This window comes from Aythya ferina (assembly GCF_964211825.1).
Source record: "Aythya ferina genome assembly, chromosome: 14".
In the NCBI taxonomy this organism is placed as follows: domain Eukaryota; kingdom Metazoa; phylum Chordata; class Aves; order Anseriformes; family Anatidae; genus Aythya; species Aythya ferina.
The window spans coordinates 15,349,668-15,362,009 of NC_140312.1; the positions used below are offsets into that span (position 1 = coordinate 15,349,668).

The 12,342-nt window shown below is 43.6% G+C and overlaps 1 protein-coding gene and 1 long non-coding RNA gene across 4 annotated transcripts in view; both read left to right on the forward strand.

Moving 5' to 3' along the window:
- Positions 1–8,272, forward strand: part of SLIT3 (slit guidance ligand 3) — a 515,559-nt gene extending 507,287 nt beyond the window's left edge. For 2 of the 3 annotated variants that reach the window (XM_084535765.1, XM_084535766.1), the window contains 3 exons: positions 1,408–1,693; positions 3,882–4,090; positions 4,862–8,272. In XM_084535765.1, the coding sequence (XP_084391891.1) occupies positions 1,408–1,693; positions 3,882–4,090; positions 4,862–5,100 (734 nt within the window). In that variant the 3' untranslated portion in view covers positions 5,101–8,272. The remainder of the gene's footprint in view (positions 1–1,407; positions 1,694–3,881; positions 4,091–4,861) is intronic. The other variant, XM_084535767.1, reaches the window with a different exon arrangement.
- An 880-nt stretch (positions 8,273–9,152) lies between these two features.
- Positions 9,153–11,159, forward strand: LOC311444539. The gene is made up of 2 exons (XR_014697931.1): positions 9,153–9,288; positions 10,387–11,159. It is a non-coding gene; the product is annotated as an uncharacterized lncRNA (long non-coding RNA).
- The last annotated feature ends 1,183 nt before the right edge of the window (positions 11,160–12,342 follow it).

Genomic DNA, 12,342 nt, shown 5'->3' on the forward strand with positions numbered 1-12,342 from the left:
ACTTGACCATTTGGAGCTGGTCAAGTCTTTCATAAACAAGTCCTTTTAATAACCCTTCTCTAAAAGAACCCTGAATATTGCCCTCGTAAATGAGAAAAGTGGCTAATCTTGCTTTGTACAGAGCTGAATTTTTATAATTGGCTTCTGTTAAGAATGCCATAGGCTATTAAAGAGCACTGTGCATCGATGATAATCTGCTGGTGAGGCCATGACAATTTGTCCTTCTAACTCAGCAAAAAAAAAAAGATATCAACCCTGTGGCAAATTATACACAGGGAACATAGGAATTAATTTTGTGGAAAAAGTTTTGTTAATGGATGGGCACTGTGGATCAATGTTAATTGGTTATTAGTTTATTAAGCAAAAGGTACCTACTAAGGACAAGTCTGAGACTTGAAATGAAGGACTTTATTTGATACCAGAAGTTGTGGGGCTCAGATGAGACATTTTTATTGCCCGTTACAATTCTTCTCAAGTCTTTTTAAACCCCCACTCTTCTGCACGTGCCACCTCTCTGCATCCTGCATTGCTACGAATGCCAGCTGCCCTTCCACTTCAGACCATTTAATTTAAGTCATTAAATTGCCCCCAGAGCAATTGTAGCTAAACTACACTTACACTAACCTTTAAAACAGATCTGAGGCTCCATGTGCCCAGAATCTGGCCCACCTTTCCACTTGGTCTAGCAACCTTTCCTCTAAAGCACACTTAAACAAAAATGCTGTTTTGGTTTTAAGACTTCAACAGTGGAGTCACTTATGGATAACATATGGAGGCCGTATACAGTTGCACACTTGCCTGTGAAAGCAGCTCAAGTAGACATGACATGCAAAAGAATCTGCTGGCCATCTGAGCTTGTGAACATTTCCAAGAGCTTGAGCAAGACAGAAGTACTCACCCCAAAGACGTGGCCTGGCCTCCTGAGGTGCTGTTCTCTGTCTCTGGATTTCTCCCATGCTAGGTTTGATGGTTTTCACTCCTTGCCTTAACCTGGTGATTGAGTACAGGTAACTTGCTGTACCACAAAGGCAGTAGCTACTTCCTGGCAAGTAAAAACACTCAAATCTTTCTGAAGGGTAATTTCTATTCAACTGTAGGCAGAATGAGCATTATCTAAGGTCATGAACATGTGTCTGTTACCTAAAAATCTGGGCTTTTTTTATTTTTTATTTTTTATTTTTTTCCCTCTTTTTGTAATATACTTCTTACATAAAGTGGGCAAGTTATTTTATTTTTCCTCCTCTGCATTTCCAGACTGATGACAGTACAGCTGTGCTACCTCCAAAGGTCCCATGCAAATCAATTCTTTAAAGATTACAAGGGGCTGTGGCAAAAGAAATGTTAGCTATTATAACTTATCATTGTAACTGCGAGCAAGTTGTCCATTTTTTTCTTTTTTATCTCAAGGGATCCCGACCTCTACTGGATTATCTTCACTGCGCCAGGGTGCAGATAAGACACCAAATGGTTTCCACGGATGTATTCATGATGTCCGCATCAATAATGAGCTGCAGGATTTCAAGGATTTACCGCAGCAGTCACTAGGAGTCCTTCCTGGCTGCAAATCCTGTAACATCTGCAAGCATGGCATTTGCCGGTCCCTAGAGAAAACAAGTGTGATTTGTGAATGTCACCCAGGCTGGACGGGCCCCCTGTGTGACCAGGAAATTGGAGATCCATGTCTTAACCACAAGTAAGCTTGAATGAATGCTGATGGCAGGGCAGAAGCTTTACACCTAACGCATATTTCACATCTCATCTTGTAAAAACACACGTGACTATTTTTGGAGGTGCTGGGTTCCTACATATATTATTGATAGCTGTGAGTCAGCATCCATGGCAACTTTCAATTTGCATTTCTTGTTTTGATGCTGTTCACTCTGAATGGCCTCTTGCTCCTGGAGGAGCTAAGATGTTAATACTGCTGGTTATACTTTCAGAGGGTGTATACTTTACACATTAAAATAGGAAAGCTTCTGTTAGTAGCTATATATTACCTCTGAAGTAGGGGGTGTGTGCATTTATGCAGAGGAGAGCTAGCTACGAGATGGAGGTACACGTTTTAGTGATATGCTTGTAACAGCACTGGACGCGGTATTAACTCCCTGAAGACCACTATGCAGCCCAGTGTGAACATTTTCAAATTTCTCAAATAGCTGACTTTAATATTGCACTCTGAAACTCCCTCTAAAGCGCAAGTTTAAAGGATAGCATGGAGTCACATGCAAAGGGAATATAAAGCATTCATAGTTCAAAGGCTCAATAACCACGTCTCCATCAGAAACGCTGGATGAATAGCTTGCTTATGGCAAGTACGCAAGGAAACAGTCCCAGACCAGCAGTCTGCATAGTTCAGTGCTGTTTCATAAGCAGATGGAAGTACTTTGGTTTTAGGCATCATTTTCGTTGCACTATCCAGAAGGGGCTTTTCACAAGCACATACTTTTGACAGGTAAATTAACGTAATGAATAATCTCTCTGGTCAGTGAGGGAACAAACTTAACTTCCAAAAGTACCATTTTAAACTTGCTTCTGGGTCTAATTCTGCAAAGCACCGAACCCTGGAAGGTGTTGAGAAGCACCTGACAGATTACAGACCAAAGGTACAAAGACCCAAATAAAGAAACACTCAGAGACCCAAATAATTCCTTGAACTGCCAACTTCAATGTGAAGCAGTTCTGGTTGGACAGAGAAAAATGAGGGAGTTCCAGATGTTTACACAATAAGAAATTGCTTCTCCTGTGATCCAAGGAGGGTTATGCAATAATGAATGTAGCCCCCTTGCTAAAGAAAGTAACTGTGCATATTTGTAATACAGTCTTACTGCCCTACCTTTCATTAAGTCACCTTTGGAGTTGTCTCCTTAGAGACAAGCCCTTTGTGTCCAGGGCAGTACCCTGCTGACAGGTGTCTGCTCCAACATTCACAGATTCATCTCAGTGAGGTGATGCGGCCGTAAGGAACAGGTGTTGATGGTAACACGAGTTAGTTTCCAAGCACATCTTTAGTTAGTGGGGCAGAAAATACTGCTTCACAGACCATGACCCCCTTTGTTCCAGTATTTTGCATGTCTTGACCTGCTTTTGCTTTTACTGTTGACTTGATGTTGCTTCTACTATTTGTGCTTTCTGGTTGCATAGATTAAAAATGACAGGTACAAGGGTTCAACATAAACAGGAGAGAATTTTAAAGGACCAAGAACAAAATAAATAAAGGACAAGCATTGGTTAATGTCCAGTAGGACCTGATGGCTTATAAGCCCTGAGCAGTTTTCCCTTAACTGGCTTGTGTTTCCTTCCTCCTGTCCTCAGCCCGTTCCAGGTCTGTCCTTCTCCCAGAAGTGGGGATGGTGTCAGAGAGCCTGCTGAGGATCAGCACCCCTCCCTGTGGTACTGCTCAGATATAGCACAGCTCATTGCAAATCCTATGAGCCAGGGAGCCCTTCAGCTAGAACTGCCTGATTAAGTCTGTGCTTTTCCATGAGGACCTTTATTTATCGCACTGTTTTTCATCACCTGATAATATTTGTAGAGTAATTCTGCTAAGGAAGCCTGGGCATGCAGCTTGATTGTTGGCACGTTGTTCCACGTGGTGATCCTGTAAACCTGAGCTGTCTTGTGTGGATGCCAAGTATTGGCCCATGCTCACAGAGGAGTTTTCCAAGAGATCACTTAGGATCACAAATTCCATTCTCTGAATATTACCCAGTATTCACTGAAAACTCACAATTCCTTCACTGTGTTTGACACAACGGCTGTTTCTTGGATCCCTGTCCTGGTATTAAATGGGCAGAAATGCCAAAATCCAAAACTAAATATCCCTGAGAGGAGGAACTTCCACATCTAGCACAGGCCAGCTCTAAATATTTCTCTTTCTCCAGGTGTCTGCATGGTAAGTGCATGGTGGCCAATGTTGCTTACACCTGTAAGTGCATGGAGGGCTACACAGGCATGTACTGTGACAAGAAGAACAATTCCTCAAACCCCTGCAGGATTTTGAAATGCAACCATGGGCAATGTAAAATTTCTGAGCACGGGGAACCCTACTGCGAATGCGACCCTAACTATAGTGGAGAACATTGTGACAGAGGTATGCTTGGCCACAGGGACCAGGAGGTTGGTCTGCTGTATTTCTGGTTTACATCTTTGTTTTCACCTCTCTCCCCTGTAAAGATTCCCAGCTTCCTCCCTCTGATGTGGCTGGGCAGGTTTCTTAGAGGCATCCCACAGATCACGCTGCACTTTCCTTCTAGGGCTGGGGCTCAAATCTTCTGCCCTGACCTGAAAAGGCTCACTGGAACTCAGTGAGGTCTAGCTTCATCACTTCTGCCCTCGTACCTTCCTGCACAGAAGGAAGGAGCTGACTTGCATGATTGCTATTTAGGCTGTGCCTTTTCTGTGAACGAACCACAGGCTTTCTAAATTATAATGCACAGTCTCACCCAAATGTCTCTGGCTGTGACAAAGTACCTGCGCAACAGCACACACATTTTCAGGTATTCCAGATTGCTGATGTCATGCAGAGCAGGCTGACCTTTGACCCTGAGAAGCAGATGTAAAACTAATTCATATTTTGCAGGAATGTTGCAGGATTCAACACTCAGCATTCATTAAGGCATTTCCAGAACTGCTGATCAAAGCCAGCAGGCCCGCATGGCCTCTGCCTTGTGCCGGATATTGCACATTTGTGTAACACAAGCTCTGTTTTGATGGCAGGTACAAAGCAGTAAAAGATTAGTCCTGCTCCTAGCATCTGTTTGCCTTGAGTATCATTACGTGCGCGGGGCTGCTTGCTGATGTGCGGGGAGTATCTGGCAAAATAGTTACACGTTTTTCCTTGACATCTCTGTTGTCTTATCAGAGAATCTCTGCCAAGGAGAGATAATTCGAGAAGTAGTCCGTAAGCAGCAGGGCTACACGTCGTGCGTCACTGCCTCCAAAGTACCCCGCATGGAATGCCGTGGCGGCTGCAGCAACGGGCAGTGCTGCGTTCCCCTCCGAAGCAAACGGCGGAAATACTTCTTCCAGTGCGTGGATGGCTCCACCTTCACAGAAGAACTGGAGAGACATGTGGAATGTGGCTGCTCAAAATGCTCGTAAGCCCTTCTCCAGTCTCTCGCCACTTTAATCAGCTCAGAAGCGCTATCAAAATGGGACCTATTTACTTTCAGAGTGAAGAAGAAGAAAAAGAATTATTAAGTATATTGTAAAATAAACAAAAAATAGAACTTATTTTTATTATGGAAAGTGACTATTTTCATCTTTTATTATATAAAGTATCACACCACTTTGGGTATATGTATCATATAGTGAGTTATTTTTACCATGAAACTTTTTTAACGGTTGTAAGAAAAAAAAATAAAAAGTTAAAATTTTAAAAAACTATATATAAAGAAAACATAGCCTAACAGGAGAAATGTGGGGGGGGACTTTATATGTATGCACAATGGACAAATGTAAAGGTGTTCCAAGGACCTGCCACGGCATTGATACGGGCTGAAGAAATCTCCAAGGTTCTGGGTTGGGTCTCGTAAGAAAGTGGATCCCCGTAAGTGACAGCCATTTCGCCTACCCAGGCACCCTGAAAAAGGCTCCCCCTTGGTCCCTTGCTCTGCCTAACACTGCCGATGCTGTTTTGTTCCTGTACAGTGGCTCTGCTCGATATTCCTGAACTGGTTCCCTATAGCACGTAGGCACTGCCGTAGCTTAAGGCTAACTACATTATTTGACTATTGTAATACTGTAATACATTTTTGCTGTGTATGTTGTATTTATCTGTGTTCACAATATATTCTTCAACAATTGTATCTATAGAGCACAGGCAGCTTTATCCAAAAGATGGGGACAAAGAGAAAGAAAACGGGGAAATATATGTTGCTTTGGGAAATTTGGGGGCAAAATGTGACATAAGTGCTACGTAATGCCTAATAAATGACATAGTAGTTTTGTGTTAACTCCTAAGCTATGTTATTTCCCAGGTTTGTGCCTTCTTGCTCCTGGCCTTGAGCCCTTTTTTTTTTTGTATATGAAATATAAGGAATGCACTGCTACATAATTTGTCACGCCTTGACACTTTAACTTGCAAAGGTCATAAAGAGCATGAAAATATTGCAGGTGCCAGAATGCCCCTGCAACATAATGGCTTTTGCCCTCGCTGTCGCTTCAGCCATGGATGTAAACTGGGCTGTGGCTGCCTGTTCATCAACACAGGTGCCAAGCAGTTGGCTGCATTTCCACAGCTGTTTTAATGAGCAGAAGTTGCACTATAGCCATGAGAAGGTATTCAGCCAATATTTGTTGATCTTAGCAGCATTCTTCTCTGCACAGGGAGAGACATTTACAGCTACATCCCTTTCCGTTCTCACATTTGGTGCAGACTGACCAATTCAGCCAAAGCTTTTCCATCTGCACTATTTTATATCCTGCACTTGTTTCTCCCAAAGGGCTCCCATTAACTCTAGGTGTGTTCAGAACAAATGCTGAATAGGAAGCAGAAGTCATTGCAGGGATAAATTCTCACTGTGAATGTGAGACAAAAATTGACTCTTTGGGAGTGAGTTTGAGTTTTTGAAGGTTTTTGGCAGCGCTACATTTCAGGGTCAGTAACATGTGCAAAGAGTACCATGAATACCTTGAAGTTTCTCTTACTATAAATTTTAAACATCCCTATTGAAAACTGTTCCATTATCAGTGTAATTTCCTTCATCCCCACGTATAACAAGTATTACAGTCCTTTCTTCAATTTCTGATTAATGAAATCAGATGATATTTCTAGCAGCCAAAAGCCCCCTTCAGGAATGCTCACTGGTCTCACTGAGAGATCATGGGCTCCAGCAGAGGACAAGTAGGAAAGCTGAATCAAGTAAATGCATACATTTTGTTTGAATGAGGCTTCAGAAAGATCCACAGACTGGAATCCTGCCATGAAAAGTACAAATGATCCGCATTTGTACTTTTTCCCCACTAAAGAAAAGTGGTCGTGTAGCCATCGCACAACCAAAAAGCTCCAATGTGCTTGTTGTTCTTCTATTTCTTAAATCTCTCCTTAACTGCAGCAGTTCATTCATATTTCTTTGCTACTACCAGAGCAACTTGAGTAGAAGGGACATAATCAATAGCACAGCCTCCTCTCAAAATAAGTATCAGTACGTGGAGCCTGCAGTTGGTGAAACAAAAAACAATCTCTAGTCTGGGCTGAATTCTGATTGAAACAGGAGAGTTCAAGAGCCAGGAGAAAACTAACCCTGGTTGCAAATGCTATGGACTTCTTTTTATTTTGAATATAGCGTCAGAATCTCAGAGCAGCTGGAGTTTGTGGTATACAACAAAAACCACCCAAACCCACAGATTTAAAAATTCATGCAAGTAACTGTAGGCACCTGCACAAAGATGTGCCTGGCACACCACTACCATGAATGTTTCATTCCTGCTTAATGCATTTTAATTCCTAAAGAAGCAGCTGCTGTTATGCCAGGCAGAAGAAATCCAGAGTAAGCACCGGCTCACAAGCCCGCTGTGTGCTCTGCTGCACAACTCGTGGCCACTGAACTGCCAAGGCCTGCAGAAATGCTGCCCCTCTTGAGCACTAACCAAAATCGCATTCGCTTTGTCCCTTGAGCAGCAACATGCACCAGAAGGAAGTAACAGTTACTTGTGGCCTCACACCTGCTTGAGGGTGCTTTAAAAGGAATAACCTTGACTGGCAAGGCAAAAGCCATCAACATCTTGTTAACAGATCACTCTGGGATTTATTTAACCAAGGCCTTGCGGCAAAGTGACCAGCAACAACTCAGCAAGGCTGGCCCTGTTCCTGGCCCCTTTCTGTCCTGGCATTTCAATGCTAAGTGCTGGGACAAAGAAATAAGACTATCTATTTTGTAACCAAATGATGCAATTTTTGTATGCTTTTAGGCAGCACTTGCCATTGGATAGTGATGCTTTATGTCAATGATTCTATGACTTGATATAGAATTATTTTATGTTAAGAAGAAAATAAAAAGCATTCAGATGTGCCAAAAAATGTGAGGTTAACTAAAGTGTAATTAGCTCTGAAAGCTTCTCTGTAACCTGCCTAATGTTACAATAGATTTCAACTACTGTGGGTACAGTGCAGTAGTTTTTACCTCTATAAAGTTTTAATATAAAGTGAAGAAAGATGCTAACCCTTAAAAAATGGCAATGCAGACTGGTGTGAACTGATGTATTTTATTAATAGATTCTCATTGTGATATAAGTTTAAATAAATTGTTGGGTTATGGAAGATTGTAACATACCTTACGTTGTGACGCAGATTATTTCTCTCTATATGTATTTAAGGTGTTGAGTAACCATTTACAGTATCTGAGTTTAGCACCAGTGCAGTAGCTCAGAGAAAGCGCTGGGGGACAACACAAGTTCATCTGGGGCAGCTCCTGTCTGAGAATGGCTGCAGTTAACTCAAACACACTCTTAACAGGGGTAACGTACTTTGATGGCATCCAAACTTAATTCTTTAGCAGTCTTACATGTGCAGATGAATAAAGCCACATAGTTTTTGACCCTAGGCATTTTCTTCAACGAAATGCTTTTATTTGCTGCTTTTTTTAAACTCTTTTTTAAAAAAAAAAGGCCTGCAGCAAAAGTGCACTCATTAACTAATGGTAGAATAAATGGAGAAATATTGGGAATTCAGGGTCACAGAAGGTCTGACTGAGGAAAAGGAAGTCACTCAGCCAACAGAGGATGACAGGATCTTGTGATGTCCTGACATACTTAAATTCCAATTTGCTGCTATATTTCTGTAGCTGACTATTATTAGTGCCCCAGATGTAACAGACCACTTCTGTTCATTACATTCCAATCTCAGGATAGAATAAAATGAATCTCCCACCCAGCACTCAGCCTTCCCTGGCCCATATCCCTACTTAACACTTGTATATTGCCAATTATGTTTCAAACTACAGCATTTATGGTTGTCTTTGCCACTCCATGAAAAACTGGTGACAGCATTCAGCCAATAAAAACACTCCAGCTTAATGAGTATCATTAAGCCTGAACTGTGAAGGTTAATTATGTAATTGTAGCAGATGGTAGCATTTTCACCTAAAGCAAACCCAGCTGAGCCCACTAAAAAAACTAGCTGGAACTATTCAAAATGTCCAGGTACTGGCTGAAGTAGCTGGTTTACACCATAATTATTTGGGGTTGCTCATGGCTTTGTGGTGTGCAGGTTCCTCATATGGCATGCAGGCAACTATGGCCTAAGGACTGAAAGCACTTTGTTTATGCTCCTGCTTGCAGTGCCTCTAGGTATCACTTTTTGTCTATTGGTCTGTGGCAAATAATGCAGAGAGAAAGTTCATCTTATCTTACTTTGTCCTTGTTTGTTGTTGTTGTTGTTGTTTGTTTACTTGGCAAGGACTAGCCAGATTGTGTTCCTGTTTGTGGGGTGTTTTGCTGCGGGTTTTGCGTTAGTCTCTGTGGGTCCTATGACTTCTGGTCTGTAATTTTTTAAGTTAGCACCCAATTATTTGTGTAAGGCTATGAGGTGTCTACAAGACAGCCTCTTAGTTTCGTGGGCTAGGCAGCAGGAATTGGTTTGGTTTTGCCAAGCTTAGGGTGGTCTTGAGAAATCCCATTAGCTTAAGGCCAATTAGTTGTTGAACTGGATCAAGTGCCTTGCAAGTCCTGTATCATTTTGTCCATGAGCCAAGCCAGAGTGGTTTTCCAGGACACGCCGTACAGCTTTTGAGTGCAATTGAAGAGATGTTGAAAACAAGATGTTCCAAAACAGCAGCTGGGCCCCACCCTTGAAACCTGATGGGTGCCAGGAGACTGTACTGCCAGCCACTGGTAGAGGCCTTCAGGCCTTATGGTGCACGATTCAGCTTTGTGAGCCAAGCCCCAGCCCTGATTCACCTCACACCATCTCCATGCATTTCTGCCCTGTGCAGGGGCCTGGCTTTAACCTGCCCTGGAACCACTGGACCCTGCCCTGGGACCGCTGGGGCCAGCTGCTGCCACCTGTGCTGGGGTCCCTGGGAAGGCTGTGGGATGCAGGCAAGCAGCACCCCAGGAGCACCCCACTTAGGTGGCTCTGTGTGTTCCCTACACCCTGCTGAGGGGCTCGTGGCCGTGCATTTCTTCATTTGTAGGTCCGTGTGCCTACTTCAAACATGGACACTGCAGGGCCGCTGTGCCCAGCCTGGCCCAGCCCAACTGCTGGGAGGCCAAGGCCATGGCAGCGATGCCCAGCATAGCCTGTTCTGTCCCGGCTGGGACAACAGGCAAGAAGCGGGGGTCAGCAGCTGCTCTGGTTTCATTAAATCATTTTTGTTTTTAAATGATAAAATAGGCATTGATTCTGTGCTGTGAGCTGGCTAGTGTTGTTCATATTGCTCCCGTTAGGAAGAAGCACCTGCAGTTCCCACTGACTATGACAGGCCTTGGGGTGGCTGTGCCCAGGAGATTGCAGTTTCATCCCGGGAGTCCAAAGGAACCAGCAGTGCCAGTGTGACCCTGCCAAGCCCTGGAAGGGCGTGTGTGGGACCCGGGATGTCCAGTGCCTTCCTGTGGCGCTTGCCTGGCACCATCGCTCCTGCAGCAGGGTGCGTGGATGGATGGCTTCCCCTGCTGCCTGCATGCTGCAGGGGCCTCAGCACCATGTCATGATGGCAGCGTCACAAGGCAGCTGCTGTTGAAGGTACCACCACTTACTTATGTGCTAGCACCTTGTGGAATACCAACTAATTCTGCTATTTCTACCCTAATTCTTATGTAGTTTGCTCACACGTGTTTAGATGTAACTGCTGTGTGTCTGTAAAGTTTCTTACCCAGCAGTGCTGTACTCTGTGGCAGCAGCAGCACAAGTGCTACCTGTTTTCTGTGCAAGAAAGCCCAGCTGTTCCTCTGAGCACATCCAGCCCTCAGAGGGCCCTGCAGGCAGTGAGTAGCTCCTCGGGCTAGCAGCTGAGCACATGTGCTGTACAAGCAGAACTTAGTAGTATGGGGAAGTTTAAACCTACACCATTGCAGATAGGGACATCCCATAATCTCATGGGCAGGGGGAACAGATGTTGCTGCAAGATTTGCATAGCTTTGCATCTTGTTCCTACATGATCTCTTGACCTCTTCCTTTCTCGGGGCTTTTCTGCTTTCAAAGTAAAGTGATCCTCAGGGTAGTCTGTGGATGACACTGCCTTCTCCTACTGTTTCTGACTTGTCCCTATGGCACAAGGACCACTCCTTTTCCCTAAGGATAATCCTTTACAAATGCACATTTTATGTGGGGAGGAAGAGTACAAATCCTATGTCTGAGACACATGGAAGGGAGGAAAGAGGGTTATATGAGTCCCACAAGATCAATGGCTTTTGTGTTCAGGGGAAAGCTCAAAACTCAGGGAGAAGTTACATTACATTTTCAGTGTTCCTCACAGCCTTTCAGCAGCATTGACCCAAGCAGCTCCCCCTCACCTACTGCCACTGTGTAGGACAGGGGAGCCCAGCATGCCACACAAGGCTGCCAGGCCGTGCACTGCCATCCCCACCCTGCTCCTGCGCTGGGCACCCTCAGCCTTTGCCACCACCTTGTCTCCAGTGCAGAGACCCAGAGCCTGCTGATCCTGGCCTAGATAGGCAGAGGAATTTCTACATTCCAGCAGGAAAAGGCAGAATTTAGGTACATATTCAATCACCCTGACAAAATGCCAGGAGGTGCTAGTCCAGAGTAGGTCTGTTCTTCCCTAGACTCATCCTTGGAAACTGATCTGAAACTTAAAAATGTGGAAGAAATATCACAAAGCAGATAATAGTCATGAAACTTAAGAAACCTGAAATTTTGTGAGGTGACAAGCAACCGAAACCATGGTCCTCCACTGGGAAGTGCCATTAAAGGCAGACAAATTACTTAGCCCTGCCTCAGATACTTTGCGTGCAGAGCCAGGTTACAGGAACCTCATACCACAAAGTAATTTACATTGGGACTTTGAAGCATGCGAGATGCTATCGTGCTTTCGCCTACTGTGAGATAAGAGCGTGCACAGCAGGCGGTACCTATGAGGAGCTTAAGCTTTCTTAATCACACCGATCGCTTAAACTGTCATAGTTTATTCCGGGTAAAGCAGTCATTAAATTACCAGGATGGTGGTTTTGTTTATTTAAATTTATATATTTTACTGTGCTGAGATAAAAGGCAAAATATGGTTTAAGTCACAAAGATCCAGATATATTAAGTTGGTCATAGCAAGATAAAATTAGATTCTAATATAATACAGTGATGAAACAATTGTTGTTTAGCCCTGAAACATCTATGTAAGTAATGCTTGTTTTTTTTGTTTGTTTGTTTTTTGTTTTTTTTTTTTTAAA